The following is a 17,865-nucleotide window of genomic DNA, read 5'->3' on the forward strand; positions in this document are numbered from 1 at the left end:
ATACAGCGTATGTCATCACCTGTCATCTTGGATTCTTCATAAGGGCTCAAACTTGAAATCATTAGAACATTTTATTATTAGGACTTCTAAAATTTTAGTCGTGGATTATTCTTAGGTTAGTTTTCGGATTTGATTCTTTTTTTATTTTAGAGTATTTTTCCAGGGAAATAAATCATTTGTTAAAATTTTCCAAAGCATGTTGTTTTCACTCTTTCTTGTGTTATGGTTTATACGAGCCTAACACATGACAGAATATTCATGGTTCTGTTGCAAATAAATGCAACATTGTAATTATTCAGAATACTTTTTTTGCAGATATTCACAGTCTATTTATCTTCATCTCAACTTGGCACTAATGGGCTTCTACAGATCTGTGACATTTAATGAATGAAATATGTAATAAACTCTAAATTTTGGCATTGTTATGATGCAGTTTGGAACTGATCTTATAGGTAAAAGGTAAACAGGAAGCCATTTTAAGGATGCTACTTTAACAAGTTAATTTAATTAAATTTTGGAGAAGATGCGTGTATTATATCTACCAATCACTGAAAATCAGATTCATCATGGATAGCAGATGCTAGTTCTTCCATTTTATTTTACATTTGCAAGTACAGTCTTTTAATGCCATACTATCACAGTATGCATATCCATATTCTGCAAGATTATGATGGAAATGGTAACTTGGAAGAAAAAGGTTTTTCATGGTTCAAAGCCTTTCAAGATTATCTGACAGTAATCAGGCTAAAAATTAAAGCATCATAGCATTTGTGGCAGAAAGATCGACAAATTACATAAGCGAATTCACATCCATATTAAAACATGCTGAATATTTCTTTGGTATGATATTTACAGTATGGCACTTTACTATCACTTCATTCAGTGAAACTACAGAGACATATAATCCGCTCAAAATGGTTCATGCATGTATAGAAAAGTTAAATATAAAAAAGTGTTTATCTGTGGTGATTATGTTTGAAGGATCCATCATAGTCTGTTAGGTATCAGTGATTGAAAAGTCTCTTAAAACAAGAAACAAACCAGTCAGGCAGGTTATTAATATTTTTACCCAGCTAGAATTATAGGTTACTCCATTTGTATGGGAAAATATGAACGAGTTTTGGGATGGAATACTGCACGACCTTGGGAGTGCTGTAAGTATATCCTTCTGACAAAACGAGTTCATATTTTCCCATACAAAGGCAGTAACCTTTTTATTATGCTCATTTTTTTATTCTACCTAAGGTTTAATTATATAAAAACAATACACTACAAGAAACAACGTAAATGAATGTATGCCACATTCCAAACCAAATACACAAGCGCATATTCATCATTACACAAATCAACATTATTACTGCGCACATAACTCCGCCCAGATAAATTTGAACTTAGCTGCTCGCTTGACGTAACTTTCGAAAGAAAACGGCATGTCTAGTTAAAATTGAAATTTGGAGTCATATTGTGAATGAATGTGCATTGCAACAACTTTTTCATTTGATCTGGAATGAATAGATTTTGGCATTTTTCTTGATTCTAGGAAATTTTGTGATTATGGACTGGATTTGTATGTGACAATTCCACATGAAATACATGAGATTTAATAAGCTAGGGAGAAGCTTGTTGACATCTGCAAATGTGTTTCTGTTTCTCTCATTGAATGTTTGAAATCATAATGTGGGAAAAATATGAAGTTTTTCAATTGCAATTATCAAAAAGACGCTATGGAATTTAATGCTTATTTTATTTTGAGTGCAGTAAGGAGGATGCAATTGCACTTATTGTAGAAATTACAGCACAATTTCGAAATGTGTAATCCAGATTGAAAACCTATGACATGGCTCATGTAATTCAGATTTGCAGAATTAAGAAAATACATTTTGAGGAAATTCAGGATGTAAAACTAAGTATATTTTATTTTGCCATTCTTATCACCAGCTAAAGAAGAGAGTATATGACTTGTCACTTGTATGTTATTTGTAAGGACATTATCTTCTGTCTGTTATATAATATAACTAGCCTAAATCTGTAACATTGTATCAACGCGGAATGTGCCAAAGCAGCTGGTATGTGGCAGTCCACAAAACATGTTTTAATTCATTCAGAAACAAATTTAAACAACCACAACGTAAAGAGCCTCTTACACGAGTGTACATGATTTGTGTACAAAAACAAAAGTGCTGGCGTCTGCATCCATTGTTTGTTTACAATAGAAAGTAGTTCCTTTATAAATGTGAATGCTATATGTGTATTGTCGCGTGAGTTCAGTAATGGGTAATATTGAACGATTCTGAAAATGTAAAGTTAACGGGGAAAAAATGAGCATATAATAATAAATTCTTACTTTACCAGCTATTATAACAAATTTCAACATTGACAGTATTTTTACCATAATTCAATCGTATGAAGGGTTGTTTTCCAAAATTTGTTCTGTGACCCTTCTAACACCATTTGGAAATACTAAGACCAGACTACTCTTAATCTTGTAAATGCTTATTAGTATTGAGTGATAGCAAAGTACTTGTACGAGTTGGATTTTATAAAAAAAAAAAAAGGAAAACAAACTTCTGTTCTAGAGTATGGACTTTCAATTAATAAAGGTGTCCAAATTCTCACCAGAACATCTTTTCCATTATTAAAAGAGAAACAATGATCAACCCCCATGTCAGCACTTGCTTGGTTAGAAAGATCATTTGACAACTAGAAATGTTAACTTGCAAGTGAATTTTCAGCTCCTGCAAATGTATAAAATTGTATGCATCTATGTTAGTACCACATCCTTACTGCAAAGGAAGGTCACTGTGACCCAATTCACATATTACTTCCTTAGGTTAAATTTTTGCATTTAGCTTATGACGAAATAGGCTTTATACACCCTGTATATTCAGGGATATTATGACATCTAGATTGATGAAAGTTGGTGAGGATACACATTTAATATCAAATGTTGTTCCCTGATTTACATGTCATGCTTCACTGACTAAAATTTTGTTTGGAGTTTAGTTTTCAAGCTCTGTTCTTGCTGGAATCACCAAACTGTATGATTGTATACATCTGTTTCAGTAACATACCCTTACTACTAAATAATGGCACCATGACTTATACTTCACATTTTATTGGCATATGTTTAGTTTTGTGTTTGGATAAACAGGTTTTAGCACCCTGTTCATCCAGATTTATGAAACTGTGAGGGAATGTATCTTGACGAGTGTAGGAATTAAGTGAGTGGACTGCATTCTGTTTATGTCAAGCTCACTTGTGGTTAATGACGTAAATTTTCATGAATGGACTGTATACTGATGGATGGCTGTCATTCACTCAAAGCCTGTAACTTTCACCCAGTAGTATCTGACTTCTAGTGGTGGACAATGATACTTGATAATAGTTTTTCAAGCAGATTATAAGAAAAATTGTTACAAAAAATAATAGCATGAATTTGTTTATTGTCAACTTCTTACTTCTACTGTGATATCCAAGAATGTTCCATTAAATTCTTTTATGTAATTTATGCCCTGTCACAGTAAGTGGGTAGATCAGCAATCAGTTTGTACAATACTGGCTATATAATGCCAAATGAAAGTTAAAATGATAAAAATTTAAAAAATTCTTTAATTAAATGTGTCAAGATTGCTTAGGTCTAATTTTTGTGTGTGTGCGTGATAATATTTACAGTGGCTACTTTAGACTCTTGTATTGGTGAATACTTGTTCTTTTTTATTTATAGTAAATTACACAGTGACGTCAAAACATGTAAATTTGGTTTTTGCAACTTAAAAGGTGCATAAATAATTAAGTCCTAGTGTCTGCCTTTTTATTTATAAAATTTTCTCTTACATCATGCCAAAACCAAAATATTTGTAATATTAGCATTGCACCTTTTTAAACACTTAGTGGCACAAATTTTGTTCAAAATGTTGGTATACATGCAAAAGAACTTTGATAACTGTGTTGATAATGATATGGGTATTTAACACTTAGTTTTGGTATTTTTCTTTAGATACATGAATGTTATGAGAATCTCATTTGGCAGCGGTGTCAACATACTTAAGATTTTATGTTAAAGTAACATGTACAACTTGAAACAAAATATTACTTTTGTTTTGTATTTATTGCATGACCACTCTCATATGCTTTCTAAATATTTTTTTAGCTTTGTAGTGAACGAAATTCAAAAACTAAATGGGATTTGTGTGTGGTGTGTGTGTGTGTGTGTGAGTGTGATTTGGACCTTTTATTGTAGCTTTAACAATTTTTCAGTCAGGTCGCTACGATGTCTGCAGTGTGGCAGTTTATAGCGATGTCTAGCACTGGGGCATCATGCCGCATGATGTCCCACCCAGTTACATTATCCTGACACCAGGCTGACCAGTCCTAACACTAACCTCTTCATGCTGAGTGCCAAGTGAGGCATCTGTTAGTTCCATTTTTGTAAATCTTTGGTAAGACTCGGCTGGGGATCGAACCCACGCCCTCCTGCATCCAAGGTGGACGCTCTAACCACTAGGCCACCAGAGCAGTTAAGTGGGATTTATAAATAAAAGTTTGATTAAATGTTTCAAAGAATGTCAACACGTGGATTTCATTGAAAACAATGTAATAGTTCCACTCGGGATGTGTGAGAAGGATATAACGATTGCATATCTTTATTAAATACCAGATCAGTCATATAGCATTAAATGGGTATCTAATAAAATGTTTATATTAGTGAAAATGCATTATCTGGGTGTTTAAGATGTGGAAATATGTAGTGAAGATCTGAACGAATGCCACATTAACCAAGCAACAATAAATGGATATGTAATAAATAACTATTTGTGAGGTAGACATTATGTTCCATAGAAACCTTGTTTTAAAATCAGTCTTGCTAAACATGCTCTCTAATTTTTACAACTTTGATGCAGATCTTGTATAGAAGATTTTCATTCTTCTCCTTGCTGTTGGTCTATAACTACATCGCCCAAAAAATCCAGTTAGTCTGTCAGTGTTGTATTAGACAAGACAGAGGGTATTAATAATACCAAGGACCTGACAGGGACATGATAACACAAAAGAATATAGAAGACAGGATTCTGATAAAACTGATTCTTTAATAACAATCAGAAAACAATGCAAAGGTGGATTAGGTAATTACTGCATAAACTCAAAATATCACATGACTTATAGTAAAAATGGCACTGAGGCAGAGGCAATATGCAATGCATTCAAAAGGTAGAACAATTTTTAAAGTCAAAAGCATAGACACTGATTTGTAAACTTATTTTGTGGTTGGGTTATTACAATTTCAAGTATTACAAATAATTTTCTACTAACTAGTTCAAAAATACAATCAAACTTATAATTTATACAAACTGATTTTGTATGGCTATTATTTTTCATGTGTATTTTGTACAGACACATAGAAACTTTATTACATTAAACATTCTAGAAATTATTACAAATCAGTTAAAATTTCATAATAGTACTGATTAAGGAAGTTAATAACTTTTGATAACATATTCATGACATCATTTTAACGTGTGTTAAATATTATTACATCTTTTCTAGTGTTACATTATCAGTTCGTTTTACTATTTAAAGGAAAATTAACTCTTGTTTTTATACATGTCTTGGATGAATATTCTATGGGGTGGCCGAGTGGTCTAAAGCGCTCACTGTTCCGGATCACTGCCATCTCACCTCTGCTTGTGTGTGTTCGAGTCCAAGGCTCGGCTAGCGTGGGTATGTGGGAAAGCCTGCCAGTAGCTTCTCGTGGGTCAGTGGTTCTTCCCTGTATAGCCTATCTTGTGCTGAAAAATGGAGTTAAACCCTAGAACAACAACAACAACAACCATTTAAACATACATGGTACCCAGGGAAGGCAGTTTTTACAAAATATGTGCCAGGGTACTTTGATTTCACAGAGTTCATATTAAGAAAATTCTAAGTTGCATCTATGGGCTAGTACCCCACTTTAAAAGGGCCTTTCTTAGTCCCATGTATGTTTTAATGGAACAGCCTTAATGAACAGGAATATATGCCAGTTTTTTGTAAAATCCACAGAGCAGTTTTTAATATGTGGCTGATTAATATAAATAGTCTGCATCTATATTCTGGGTTACAAAAGTCGCCTATGATTGATATAACTGAATTGTCAAAAGCAGTATCTCCAATACATCAGTCAATAATTCACAGTTGCCATAATGTTTGTTTTGGAATGGTTAAAAGACTCGGAGAACAATCATGCAAAAGTATATTGTAAATAATGGCAATGAAGTTAGATTATGGAGATAAAAGAGTTATAAGTTTTCTATAACTGATTCATTTTTGCAACCTACTCTAAGAACCTACTACTTTTTCACTTTTGAAAGATAACTATCATGATTCATCAAGCAAACTTATAAGATGAAATTTTCTTTAAAAAATCAAATTATATCTTTTGGTAAACTAGGTCCAAAGTTTCTAATAACTATCAAAATTTTGAATCACTTTTAACTATCGGTTATCTTGTCACATACATAGAATGGACTAAACAGTGTCATACTGCCAAAAAGAAATTGAGATATTATGCCATACACAATTGCTAAAATGCAGAACTAATATAAATACTATATTTTCTACACAATTTATATTTAATAAAATCGGTTTGTCTACTACAGTTTGTTTTCCTTTAATTGTTCATAACAATGGCCATTAACTTTTCATTTCTGCCAAAATGCCTTTTAATATAAGGATACCAGCAGTCTAGACTCGTATGAATTTATAGTGTCAATAATACATTAAATGACATAAAATGAACACAAAGCTAAATACACTATTAACTATACATATTTCAACTTAATAAATAATCTACAACATATCAAAGTAATATTATAATAGCAAATAAATTCATATTGCTAAAGATGTTTGATACAGTCTTAAGACTAGTCAATACATAGCTGTTATAGTGTTCAGTGTGTATGTTGAAGTTGACATGATATCTGAACATTTTAAAGTGTGCAGTTTGTGAGGATAAGATGAATTTTCAGAGAAATACATGCTCACTGTTGCAACTCACAAGTCAAAATAAATAAAAATGATGAGAAAAGCCATTACAAAATGGTTTGTTCATTTCCTTCAGAATAAAACTGTATCAGTGTCACCTTTTCCCAGAGGAACAGTAGGAAAATAATATTTGCACCTATCTGAATGGGAGAGGCTGTCAATGATATAAAAGCAAATTACAACCAGATCTTTTCAAATGTAATATGAAGAAACAAAAATATTAATCAACAATAAAAAAAAACAAAAACAAAAACTTGTGGAATGTAAGGAGAGCAACATAAAAGACATTTATCAACACAACCCAAATAATTATTGTATGTACATAGCTGCTCTTGACGCGGAGTAAATAAAGCAATTATTCAAAAGTTAATTTCTTACAACCCTTTTACGGAACCAAGTTATACAAATTTGAAACTATATTATGCGAGTATTGTTATTCAAGCAAAAACTTTACTTTTGGATAAAACAAGATGCTGACCATGCCTTAAATGTACAACCAAGTTTTGATAAAAGAAACATTAAAAAAAAAAATTGAGGTTAACTTAGGGTGTGGATGGACGGACATGCACATGGACACCAAAATGATTGCTGTCAAGCTTCTGCCAGCATGTGCATATTTGACAATAAATTCATGAAATGAAACTTACGAAAATTTATGTCAATGATATATTACAAAATGGACTAAAAATGTGCCCTTGAACTGCAAGTGGATATGAGTAATAACTTACAATGTATGGATAAACATGCAAAATAATTTTTTTAATGAAATGAAAAGGAAAGGTTTCACAACCTTCAAACAAGAAGACCAGGGGCCTGAAGTCAAGCACATGACAGAATCTTTGCTATTAAGCATGTATCTTCAAGCCCTGATTCATCTTAATTTTTAGCAAAATCCATCAAGGAGGTTAGGAGATGAAAGTAAATGAAAATGTCATGAATTAAAACCACAATGCAAATTGTCCATGACTGTGACATGGACTTCAAGGGTAAATGTCAGAAATATTGGCCAAGGTTCGGGTCAGTTCATCAAAAGCTGTTGGACTAGTTATACCAAAAATAGCATACATAGTACATACATTCAACACCAGAAAGTTCATATAACCCTGGAAAAATGCATCAAAGTGTGACAACAGAGTAATATGTACATGTTAGTTTGTGTCAATGTTTGCCATTTTTCCAGGCAGTTTATAAAAAGCTTTGGGACTAGTTGCACAAACAAAAGTTACCATACAAGAAAGATACATTTAATACCAAAAACAGCACGACTACAGGCATGTGTTCAGCAGGTATCAATAATATATGTGAAATTTTGGGCAATTCATCAAATGGGACAAGCTGCATAATGATATGGCATAGTCGGCATGTACATCTGTGTAGAAACGAGGTACACTACTACATAGCATGACGAAAGAACCACACTGATGTCAGTAATGTCTGCTAAGTTTTTTGGGATTAGTTGTATGCACAGGAACTATCACACATAGCATGTACATGTAAGAAAAAGGACACAAGTTGCAGAAAAAAGCACCAGTGTGATGCATATCGATCCCATGACAAAGATATCTGCCACATTTCAGTATATACCAACACAAAAGACAGATGGGCATACCTATCCAGAGGCCCTTTAAATATGCCACAAATGTCCGATGGTAATGAGATTTTGACCAACTGTTAAACACTTCTCTTACACATTTGTTGTTATGAACAAAAATCATTCTCTTATATTTAATAAAATATAAAAATTGTAAACTCCTTATTTCATAAAACAAGCATGGAATGGCACAGTTTCATATGACTAGCATCAAAGGTTGGTCACAAGTACTCCTCAATCCTTTAAAACTTCTAAAAACTAAGCCAGTTATGATACAGCGATGTGCCTCAATATCCCCCATCTATGCTGCCATGCATGCTGTCAAGCATTAAACAGAATCTCCACTACAGTTCACCACTGCTATAACAATACCATTGTGGCTTTATTTCAAAGGAAAGAAAAGACAGAACAACAGGAAAGTAAAACGCAATGAAGGAAACAAAGCACTTATCCAAGTTGTGCTAATTGGTTGTTCACAGCAACCAAAGCCAATCAAATAAGTTTGTTGGAGTAAATAGCCACTGATTAAGTACCTAATAATAGGAAGGACTAAGTACTATAATCTTTCCTCCAGTTAACATAGTCCTTAAATATACATGAGAAATGTTGACCACCATGAATAAAAGTGATTAACAGTTTGCAAATATTAATCTAAAGATGGCAAGAAATTACAGCAGCATATGGTTGGGCAGGTTCTTGTGACTGACATAAGACAAAACATTGTTAAATTTTTCTAGGTAGTCCTTGTAATGTAAAGTTTTTTAAGCCGTCTGTTCTCAATAATGTGGATAATTGGTTACCTAATCAAAAAGTAATCTCAATGTAACTTCCAAATTCACCGAGACCTTCGCAGAATACTGAGTCTGCTTTAGGATCTTGTTTTTTTTCTTGGGAGGGGGGATACATAAGTAAATTATATAGTTCATTTGAAACTTCTGACTTTACAGTATTCAAAACAGATGATCATGGATATTATCCTTATGCTAATATAATAACAATGGTCACAAACTAACAAAAATAAAAACAAATTTCTTTATATGACAGACCAGGACCTGTAGTCTTGTAACTATCTGAGCAAGAAACTAAAGTCTGACCTCAAATTCCCCAACTCTGTAACTTTAATTAGAAATAAAGCTAAACTTGCAAAATTTTTCAGATTTTTTCAAATGTAGGTTAACTGCCAACTTTTTTAAGATAGTTTCACCTGAAGCATCATATCTGATTTTGGATTAATCCTCAGTATCTTGCTCATTTCAATTAATAATTCCCTGCAAGAACAAGCACCATGAATGGCACATTATAACAATAAATACCAGTCCTGTGTCTAATAGTTCTCCATTTAGGCATTGGTTAAAATTATTGACCAGTGGGTCTCAATGAGTAGGACCTTAACTCCTACATTCTGTGGTCTTCAACATAAGCATTGCGTAGAAACCATTATTTACATATTAGACCAAGACATCTGACCTCTTGACCCCATATCCATAAATTTCTATATTACCCAATTGTAAGGCATTGAAAGTTTGGCTGATAAACTTGTTCTAGAGTAAAAGTTAGTCTACAAAACCCATTTTTCTTTGAGATCTATGACCTTGTCCTTTGACCTTTTCACCCCCAAATCAAAATAAAACTCTTCCTTGCTTTAAGTGTCATTCTTCCACAAACTTTGTTTATGAATGTGGTTTAGAACTAAAGTTATTATGCAAAAAAACATTTTTCTTCTTTCAAAGTGACCATGACCTTTGACCTCAACATTAGCATGTTTCTTTTTTACCCCACATACAAGCTATCCAGAAAAGTTAATGTATATAATGCAGAACTGTTATTATGAGGAAACCATTTTGCTTCTTCAAGACAGTGACCTTGACCCTGACCTTTTCACTCCAGAATCAATAAGGTCTTCCTTAATCCAAGTCCAAGCCATGTTTAGATGATGGAGAAGTTCTGTTACTGTGAAGAACATTGAAAGTTAATGGATAGACCAAAATGGATACACAGGCAAATGGGGTCATAGCAAAAAATGCTCTGCCAAAAGGTGGGCATATAGAAAAGCAACATACTTGTAATGGTTGAACTGTAATTGGTTGTATAGATCAATAAGAAGAAGAATGATTAGCTGTTGTTTTCTGTATATTTTCATGGGTATATTTTTCTTTAAAAATCTTTTAAATAAGATATTAATTTTCATGTAAAATTTTAAAGTGTAAACATATAAGGTTGAAATATATCAAGATAAAATAATCAAAGCTTATTTTTAAATGAAAAACTATAATATTGATCCTATGGGCAAATTAAATAGACCTGTATACATTCTTGGCAAATAATTTGTTCATGAAAAAAGAGGATCTATGTTTTTTTTTAAAAAGCGATAACAGTGATCATGTAGGCAAAATAAAAGTGCTGCATAAAAAAAATTTGCAAATAATTTGTTCATGCAAGAAGAAAAAAAATATTACAAAGGATTTTTGGGGTCTCCATTTTTACACCTCTGCCAATTATGTTTAGTAGTAATACAACCAAAGAGGAACCACTCATTTAATGGCAGTCCTCTGTCCTTTGCAAAGACATCAACAAAAGACAAGGGTTCTACAGCAAATAAGGTCTTTCCTATAAAATGAGCTGTGAGTCCCTGTGATGAAGATCCCAAGTGCTGCCATTGCGAGAATGGTTTCCCTATTATCTCAGCATAGCCATGTCTCCCTACTGACTAGGCATAACAACAATCAATTACAATTTCCCCACATGAGATGTCATTATGACATGACCGCTTCAATTTGTATCATATAAGCTGCTTGAAGCATCCATCTAGTAGAAGGTAAATGTACATGTGAATTTTTGTTGATTACCACAAAAAGACACAATGATACTCATCTAACAAACATAGTTAAACAAATTTCTCATGATTAAAAATCAATGCAAGTCCACATTGTGTTTCTGCAATGTATGTGTTGAAACTTGTTTTGACTTATTTCTATAGTTACTAACATATTTACTGTTCTAAGTAATTAGCTACTATATCAAATCTGTATTTCTGCTCTTTTAGATGCCTGAATATCAGTTTTTGTAGATGCATCACTAGAGTTTTCTTCTCTCTGGACCTGCAGCTGCACACTCTTTGAAACCTGGATCCCACCTTTATCTGACCTTGCAGACTTGACTTCATAATATTTGAAAGAATTCAACGTAGAGGTAGGAGTCGTTAGTGAAAATGAAAAAGGACTCATTGATCTGTAACGATTGTTATTATTTGAACCGAAAGATCCATTTGTGTCACTTAGATTTTCTGATGACCTTGACCTTTTGGAGGACACTGATGATAATTGTGGCATTCTACTACTGAAAGTAAACAATGTGCTGGTCCTTCCTGGCCCAGATGAATTTGAAATTCCCTCTTGCAAACCACACTCTTTACCATTTTCTCTAGCCATTTTGGGTGAGAAAAAAGACACTGACAGTGGTGAAGCAAGACTTAAAATAGGGGATCGAATCTCAAGCTTTGGAACTTTGGCCTGCAGTTCTATGGCCGAGTCGGAATCTGGATAATTTCTAGGTACAGGTTGAATCTCCTCCTTAACTTCTGCTGCTGACATGCTCCTCCTCTTGAAACTACTGATAGGGTTTGATCTTGAATGCTCCTCAGGACTTGAAGAATTCCTTAAGAAAAAGAATACCATGTGCATGTAAACAAAAGATGAATAAAGGCATCACAATACAAATCAAGTTCTTACTATCTTATTTATGTTAGGTTCTAACTTGGACATGACACATATAAAAACAAGTATAGATTATATTGCATTTTCTGGAAATAGTTATGTTTGAATGAAATCATGGGAATTCATAGTGCTGGCAACTGGCAGATTCACACCTGACTGCTTTGTCATCCTAGCAAAAGTTATGAGGCGAAATCCAATAAACATTTTATTTTCTGTTTAGGATTTTACTATTGTTTTCAACTGAATGCAAGTAACATTCTTCACCACTAAGTGGGGCCCCGAGTGGTCTAAAGCGCTCACCGTTCCGGATCACTGTCATCTCAACTCTTTGTGGGTTTGAGTCCAAGGCTCGGCTAGCATGGGTACGTGGGAAAGTCTGCCAGTAGCTTCTCATGGGTTGGTGGTTCTTCCCTGGGTTTTCCAGGGTTCTTCCACCACCAGTTATACCGGCCGCCATGTATAGCCTATCTTTGCTGAAAAATGGAGTTAAACCCTGGAACAACAACAACATCACCATCACCACTAAGCAATCTTCCAAAAACTATGTGATTTTCTTTGGGACTACCATATGATGCACTAACAGCTGATTGATACAATTAGTGCAGTTACACATTAAACCATGGAGAGAAAATATATTTTCTTCTAAATTAAAGATGACTCAACAATGATCACCACCATATTCTTATGAATATCAGGAATAGAAGATCACAAAATACACTGAATTGCAAAATACTGACTACACTGAATTAATTCTTAAAATTAAAACAATCTGCATGATTATAATGCACTAATAAAAATTATGTTTTTTTAAAAAAGATCAAGCAAAATATGCCATTTATCTAGAGCTCTGCTTGTTTTTTTAATCAGTTTTAACTAGGTAGTGCAAACCTGGCTGGGTCTGGATGGCTAGGCCAGATACCCATCCATCCCTACTATAAACTGACTCTAGGAAAGTCAATTACTGTGTCAAACACTCAACAGTTTTATAGAACCATTTGTCATGCAATGTATGTTTAAACTTTGAACAATTCAAATCAGTGAACTAACCCATACATTATGCCTCCAGATGGTTTGTGTGTATTATCAACCTTTTGGTTCCCTTTCAGAAATTTTTGCAAAACCATGTTCAACAGAGGACCCATCTAAAGATCAATAACACACATCAAGTAGAGAGGAATGGGCGAGTTGAATTATATGAGAAATTCTCATGTCCTAGTTATCCATTATTGCCTTCTCCTTCAGAACTGTTCTCCAATAGGACTTGACCCAAAGGCATATGCAGTATGACCCAAGAGACATCACTATGGTAGAACAGGTCTGAGAGAAGGTAATAACGGATTTAGTATTTCACACATGATATAATGTGACATATGATACTGGCCAATGGTAATGTCTGTTGGAACACCTGTAATTCTAATAGACAAATATAGATGACTGTTGTTATGGGGAAATGAATTCTGTCTTACAGTAGATTTTTGAAGTTACATATTCAGATCTCAAGAACAGATAATTGTGTAAACATTTCTCTAAAGTGGAGGAAACAGATAAACCCTGAGGACACCACTAATTTGCATACTAACAAATCTGCTGGAACTAAGTATTGAATCTTGGACCACAAAGAGACAAAGTAAGTGTGTTCCTGCTGCATCATCAAGACCCTACAATGAAAATACTTATACTAATTTGATAAAGATGTCTGAACTACTGGACAGTTAAGGACATATGCATAAGTTTTATGTTCTCTAAGGAAACACCATCTATAAAGAATATTCAAAAACATTTCAAGTTTATGAATTAGATGGGTCACAAGGACTTACTTGAAATATAAAGATGCAATTCTAATTAGTCTATTGTTGTTGTAAGGTTTAATGCCATTTTTCAGCACAAGATAGGCTATACATGGTGGCTAGTATAAATGGCAGAGGAAGAATCCGGGAAAACCCCGGTAAGAACTACTGACCCACAAGAAGCTACTGGCAAGCTTTCTCACATACCCACATTGGCTGAGCTAGAGACTTGAACCCATGCAGACAGAGGTGAGATGGCAATGATCTGTAACAGCGAACACTTTAGACCTCTCTGCCACTCATGGCCCCTCTAATTATTCTATATCTTTACTCTTATAATTTCATTTTTCTTGCAGCAATAATGGCAAAGAATCTGGCTTAAAGGCTTGAAGAAAGTTAAGATCCCTGGGTTTTACCTATTAACAGATAATTTAACACAGATTATATACCACAAGATAGAGATACGACTCAATGGAACAAAAGACTGACACTTAAACAACTCTACTCGATAAAATGATGGATAGGAATATTTTCCAAATACTATTAAGATTAAGAGGAAGAAATATGCCACTGAACAACACCCCAGAGCCAATATTCTATTATCATCACTTACCTATTTAGTTTTGTTTTCTCAGACGAATATTTGGCAAGCCAAGCTTTCACTACCCCACCACATTAATACAAGAGATTTCCTTACAGAAATAGAAATGATACCTGTGTTTCCATGGGTTGGTATTGCTATTCTGTGCCTTACGAGGAGTCGGCACCACCATTCCTGGTCTGGATTTATCTGTCTTTATTGGTAATGCTAGCTCATTACCTCCAGCCAAATCGGACATGAAATTGTCCCTCTCTGTGGGACAGAACAAAATAAGGTCATCACAACATTTCTGCAAACAATACTCTTGTCTGTACTTTAAATCTAAAATTTCATTTCTTTCTTTCCTTATTTACAAGATATAAAATGTTCAATATATAAAAAAATATTTTGTGATGAGAATGCAAACAGTAATTGATGCTATAAGATTACAAATGTAAATCTGTGTTTCAAACAATAATAATCTGTACATTCTATGGTGCATGCTCATCCCCATACAACTTTTAAAACACTATATCTCAATTTGCATATCTAACATGTATTATGATACCTTTGCATATAAGCTTCTATCCAAAGTACAGAAGTGCAGTGGCTCACTTTGACAATACTAATACTGTAGTCCATTTCAGCATCGTCTGATAGTTATACCAGTTTTTTAACAAAAAATACTTTAACAAATTAAAAATGATAACTACAGACCTTGACAACAAGACAGCTCCATTAATCAAAGCCATTAAATTAATTTCATGTTAATTTCAGTTAGAAATATAAGCTTTAGCAGATGACAGTTGAGGTGGAAATTCATGTAAAAACTGGTGATTTTAGCAAGTCACTGTAGGTAAACAGAAATAGACAATACAGTAAATCCTGTCTTGTGCAACTGTCACTTCTGCCCCCCCCCCACAGTCTCTCAAGACAGGTGGTCTCTCATAAAAAGGATTGTACAAAAAGGGCAGCTTTCATAGTCAAATTTTAGCACTGTTTAACCACAATCACTCCACACATTCTATTCTTTACTCATAGTTCTTTTTAAAATATTGCATGCAACAGATATAGCAATAGAAGATATGTATCAATTCTATAAGCGATGGCTGCACCAGTTTGAATAGACAATGGCTTGGTGTGTGGGATGTAATTACTGTAATATAAAAAAAGCAACAAACAAGACATCCCTTTAACAATAACAATCAAATCTGGGAAACGATTCTCATTGGCTGGTTTAATAGACAAAGACCTCATTCACACCATGGCATTATCAATTAACTACAAAATACAAATAATTTACCTTAACTTCAACACTACAATGGCAGTTTGTGACATGTACTTTAGCCTGGTTTACAGTCCATAACATGACACTAAATGCTTGACCTGTCATATTTAAAACTGGAAGCCAGCCTTGAATTTTTCTCTTATGAGAACAGTCTTTACTTTTTCAAGCGGTCCTGGTTACACATTATTTAAAAACAGTCAATGGTGTTTATCTCCATTCTCACAATACAGTCATATCATTGGAACAATCTGCATATACATTATGCTGGTTAACAATCTATAGCATATGACACTTCAGGCATGACCTATACAGTTTCATAAATCAGTAGCCAGTCTATTTTTTGAAATTTTGTTTAGAACAGTCTAACTGGTCATTGTTACAAATGATTAAATAAAGGTCAGTATTTATCTCTGTTTTTGTGATGCAGTCATTCACAGCAGTGTCAAAATGCATACTTTGCAAAGACATCATGGGTGCTGGTTGTGTTCAGCAGGTGGTCACTCATGACAGTGTGTTTATGTGATAAATATCAATCTGGCATTATAACTGTGGTTGTAAATGACAGGTGGTCACTCACAGCAGGTTTTACTGTAATAACTGCCCATGGTTTACACTTATTCTGCAAGGAATAACAAGGGCTCCAACGAATGTAGTTGCTCACTTACAAACTGCTCTATTATGTGCCCACATGCAAAAACCTAACAACAAAAACAAAATGCAAGACACAGGCTTGACAGAAATTGCAAGAATTGATATACTGTGAAAACCCATGTTTGAAAGTAATAAATCTTGTCAAATTCTCTTCCTTAAAGGAATAAACACTGTATTAATTGCAATACTAGTTTCACATTCAGTGTTATTACTTCATGATTGTATTAAAGAAAATAAAGCCAATTTTTAACAGCAATGGCTGCACTGCACAGGTCCCTGACCACCAAAATTTGCTTAGTGGGACTTTAAGAAAGAAATAGTCCTGAGAATCTGCAATAATGAGAAAATAGATATTCTGGGTTCATTGCACCTCCAAATGATGACATGGAAAGCTGAAAATTATGCTACATTACGAATTTGGTTCAAATTCAACATTATTAAGTACATGATGCCACATAAATCAAAGTTAGGAGGATTGGCAATTAAGGGCATTAACTCTTCTAAATGAGATTACAGAATGTTGGACATTCATGGTCACATCATTATAAAGCTGTATGCCAAATTTAGTTGAAATCCAACAATCCTTGCTTAAGTAATCCTGCAGAACCTAAAGTCAGAAGTATGGCCAATCAGGTGCCTTAACTCACATACATAATATTGTGGAATGCAAGAAATCAGACTGCTTCATTGTCTTATCAATATGAAAATGCATCTTAAATTTGGCTTAAAATTAACATTCCTCAGTCACATTATGAAACAGAAGCCATAATTCATATAAATGATGTGGAATGCATGAATTTATGATAGGGCTCTGTTGACTTCCTCAAGATTAAAAAGTGCTACTGTAGAATCCATGTTTGATATTAGATTTGTCACAATTCAACAGAGAACCTACTATTTTAAAAGAGAATTTTGGTTTTTGTATGTAAACAGGATCACTTGGGTAACTTGATAAAAGTTATATTACAAAATATGCAGTAAAGCTAAGATGGTACATACTGCTTTATTGGCAATGGATGATGGGACAATGTGCTTCCCAACTAAAAATGTTTATTTTTTCAGGTTTACAGAATTAGCTTTTTCCTTAATCAATAAAAGAATTTAAAAGTATTGATAACAATCAATATTTGGCAATGAACATAGACTATTTTCCATGTAATTTTTTTGTTTACTAAAGATACAAATCTTGTTTGATCAAATAAAAATGCTAAAAATCCCATTCAATGATCGCTATT

At 33.7% G+C, this 17,865-nt stretch overlaps 1 protein-coding gene across 1 annotated transcript in view; it reads right to left on the reverse strand.

The window, feature by feature from the left end:
- Positions 1-5,947: 5,947 nt before the first annotated feature.
- Positions 5,948-17,865, reverse strand: part of LOC149787859 (cortactin-binding protein 2-like) — a 135,095-nt gene continuing 123,177 nt past the window's right edge. Inside the window, exons 22-23 of the mRNA XM_089974087.1 lie at positions 14,826-14,964; positions 5,948-12,265 (exon numbers count right to left, since the gene is read on the reverse strand). Coding sequence (XP_089830213.1) covers positions 11,629-12,265; positions 14,826-14,964 — 776 coding nt within the window. The 3' untranslated portion in view covers positions 5,948-11,628. The remainder of the gene's footprint in view (positions 12,266-14,825; positions 14,965-17,865) is intronic.

Source organism: Sinohyriopsis cumingii, chromosome 11, assembly GCF_028554795.1.
Source record: "Sinohyriopsis cumingii isolate HCF-2022 chromosome 11, ASM2855479v2, whole genome shotgun sequence".
Classification (NCBI taxonomy): Eukaryota; Metazoa; Mollusca; class Bivalvia; order Unionida; family Unionidae; genus Sinohyriopsis; species Sinohyriopsis cumingii.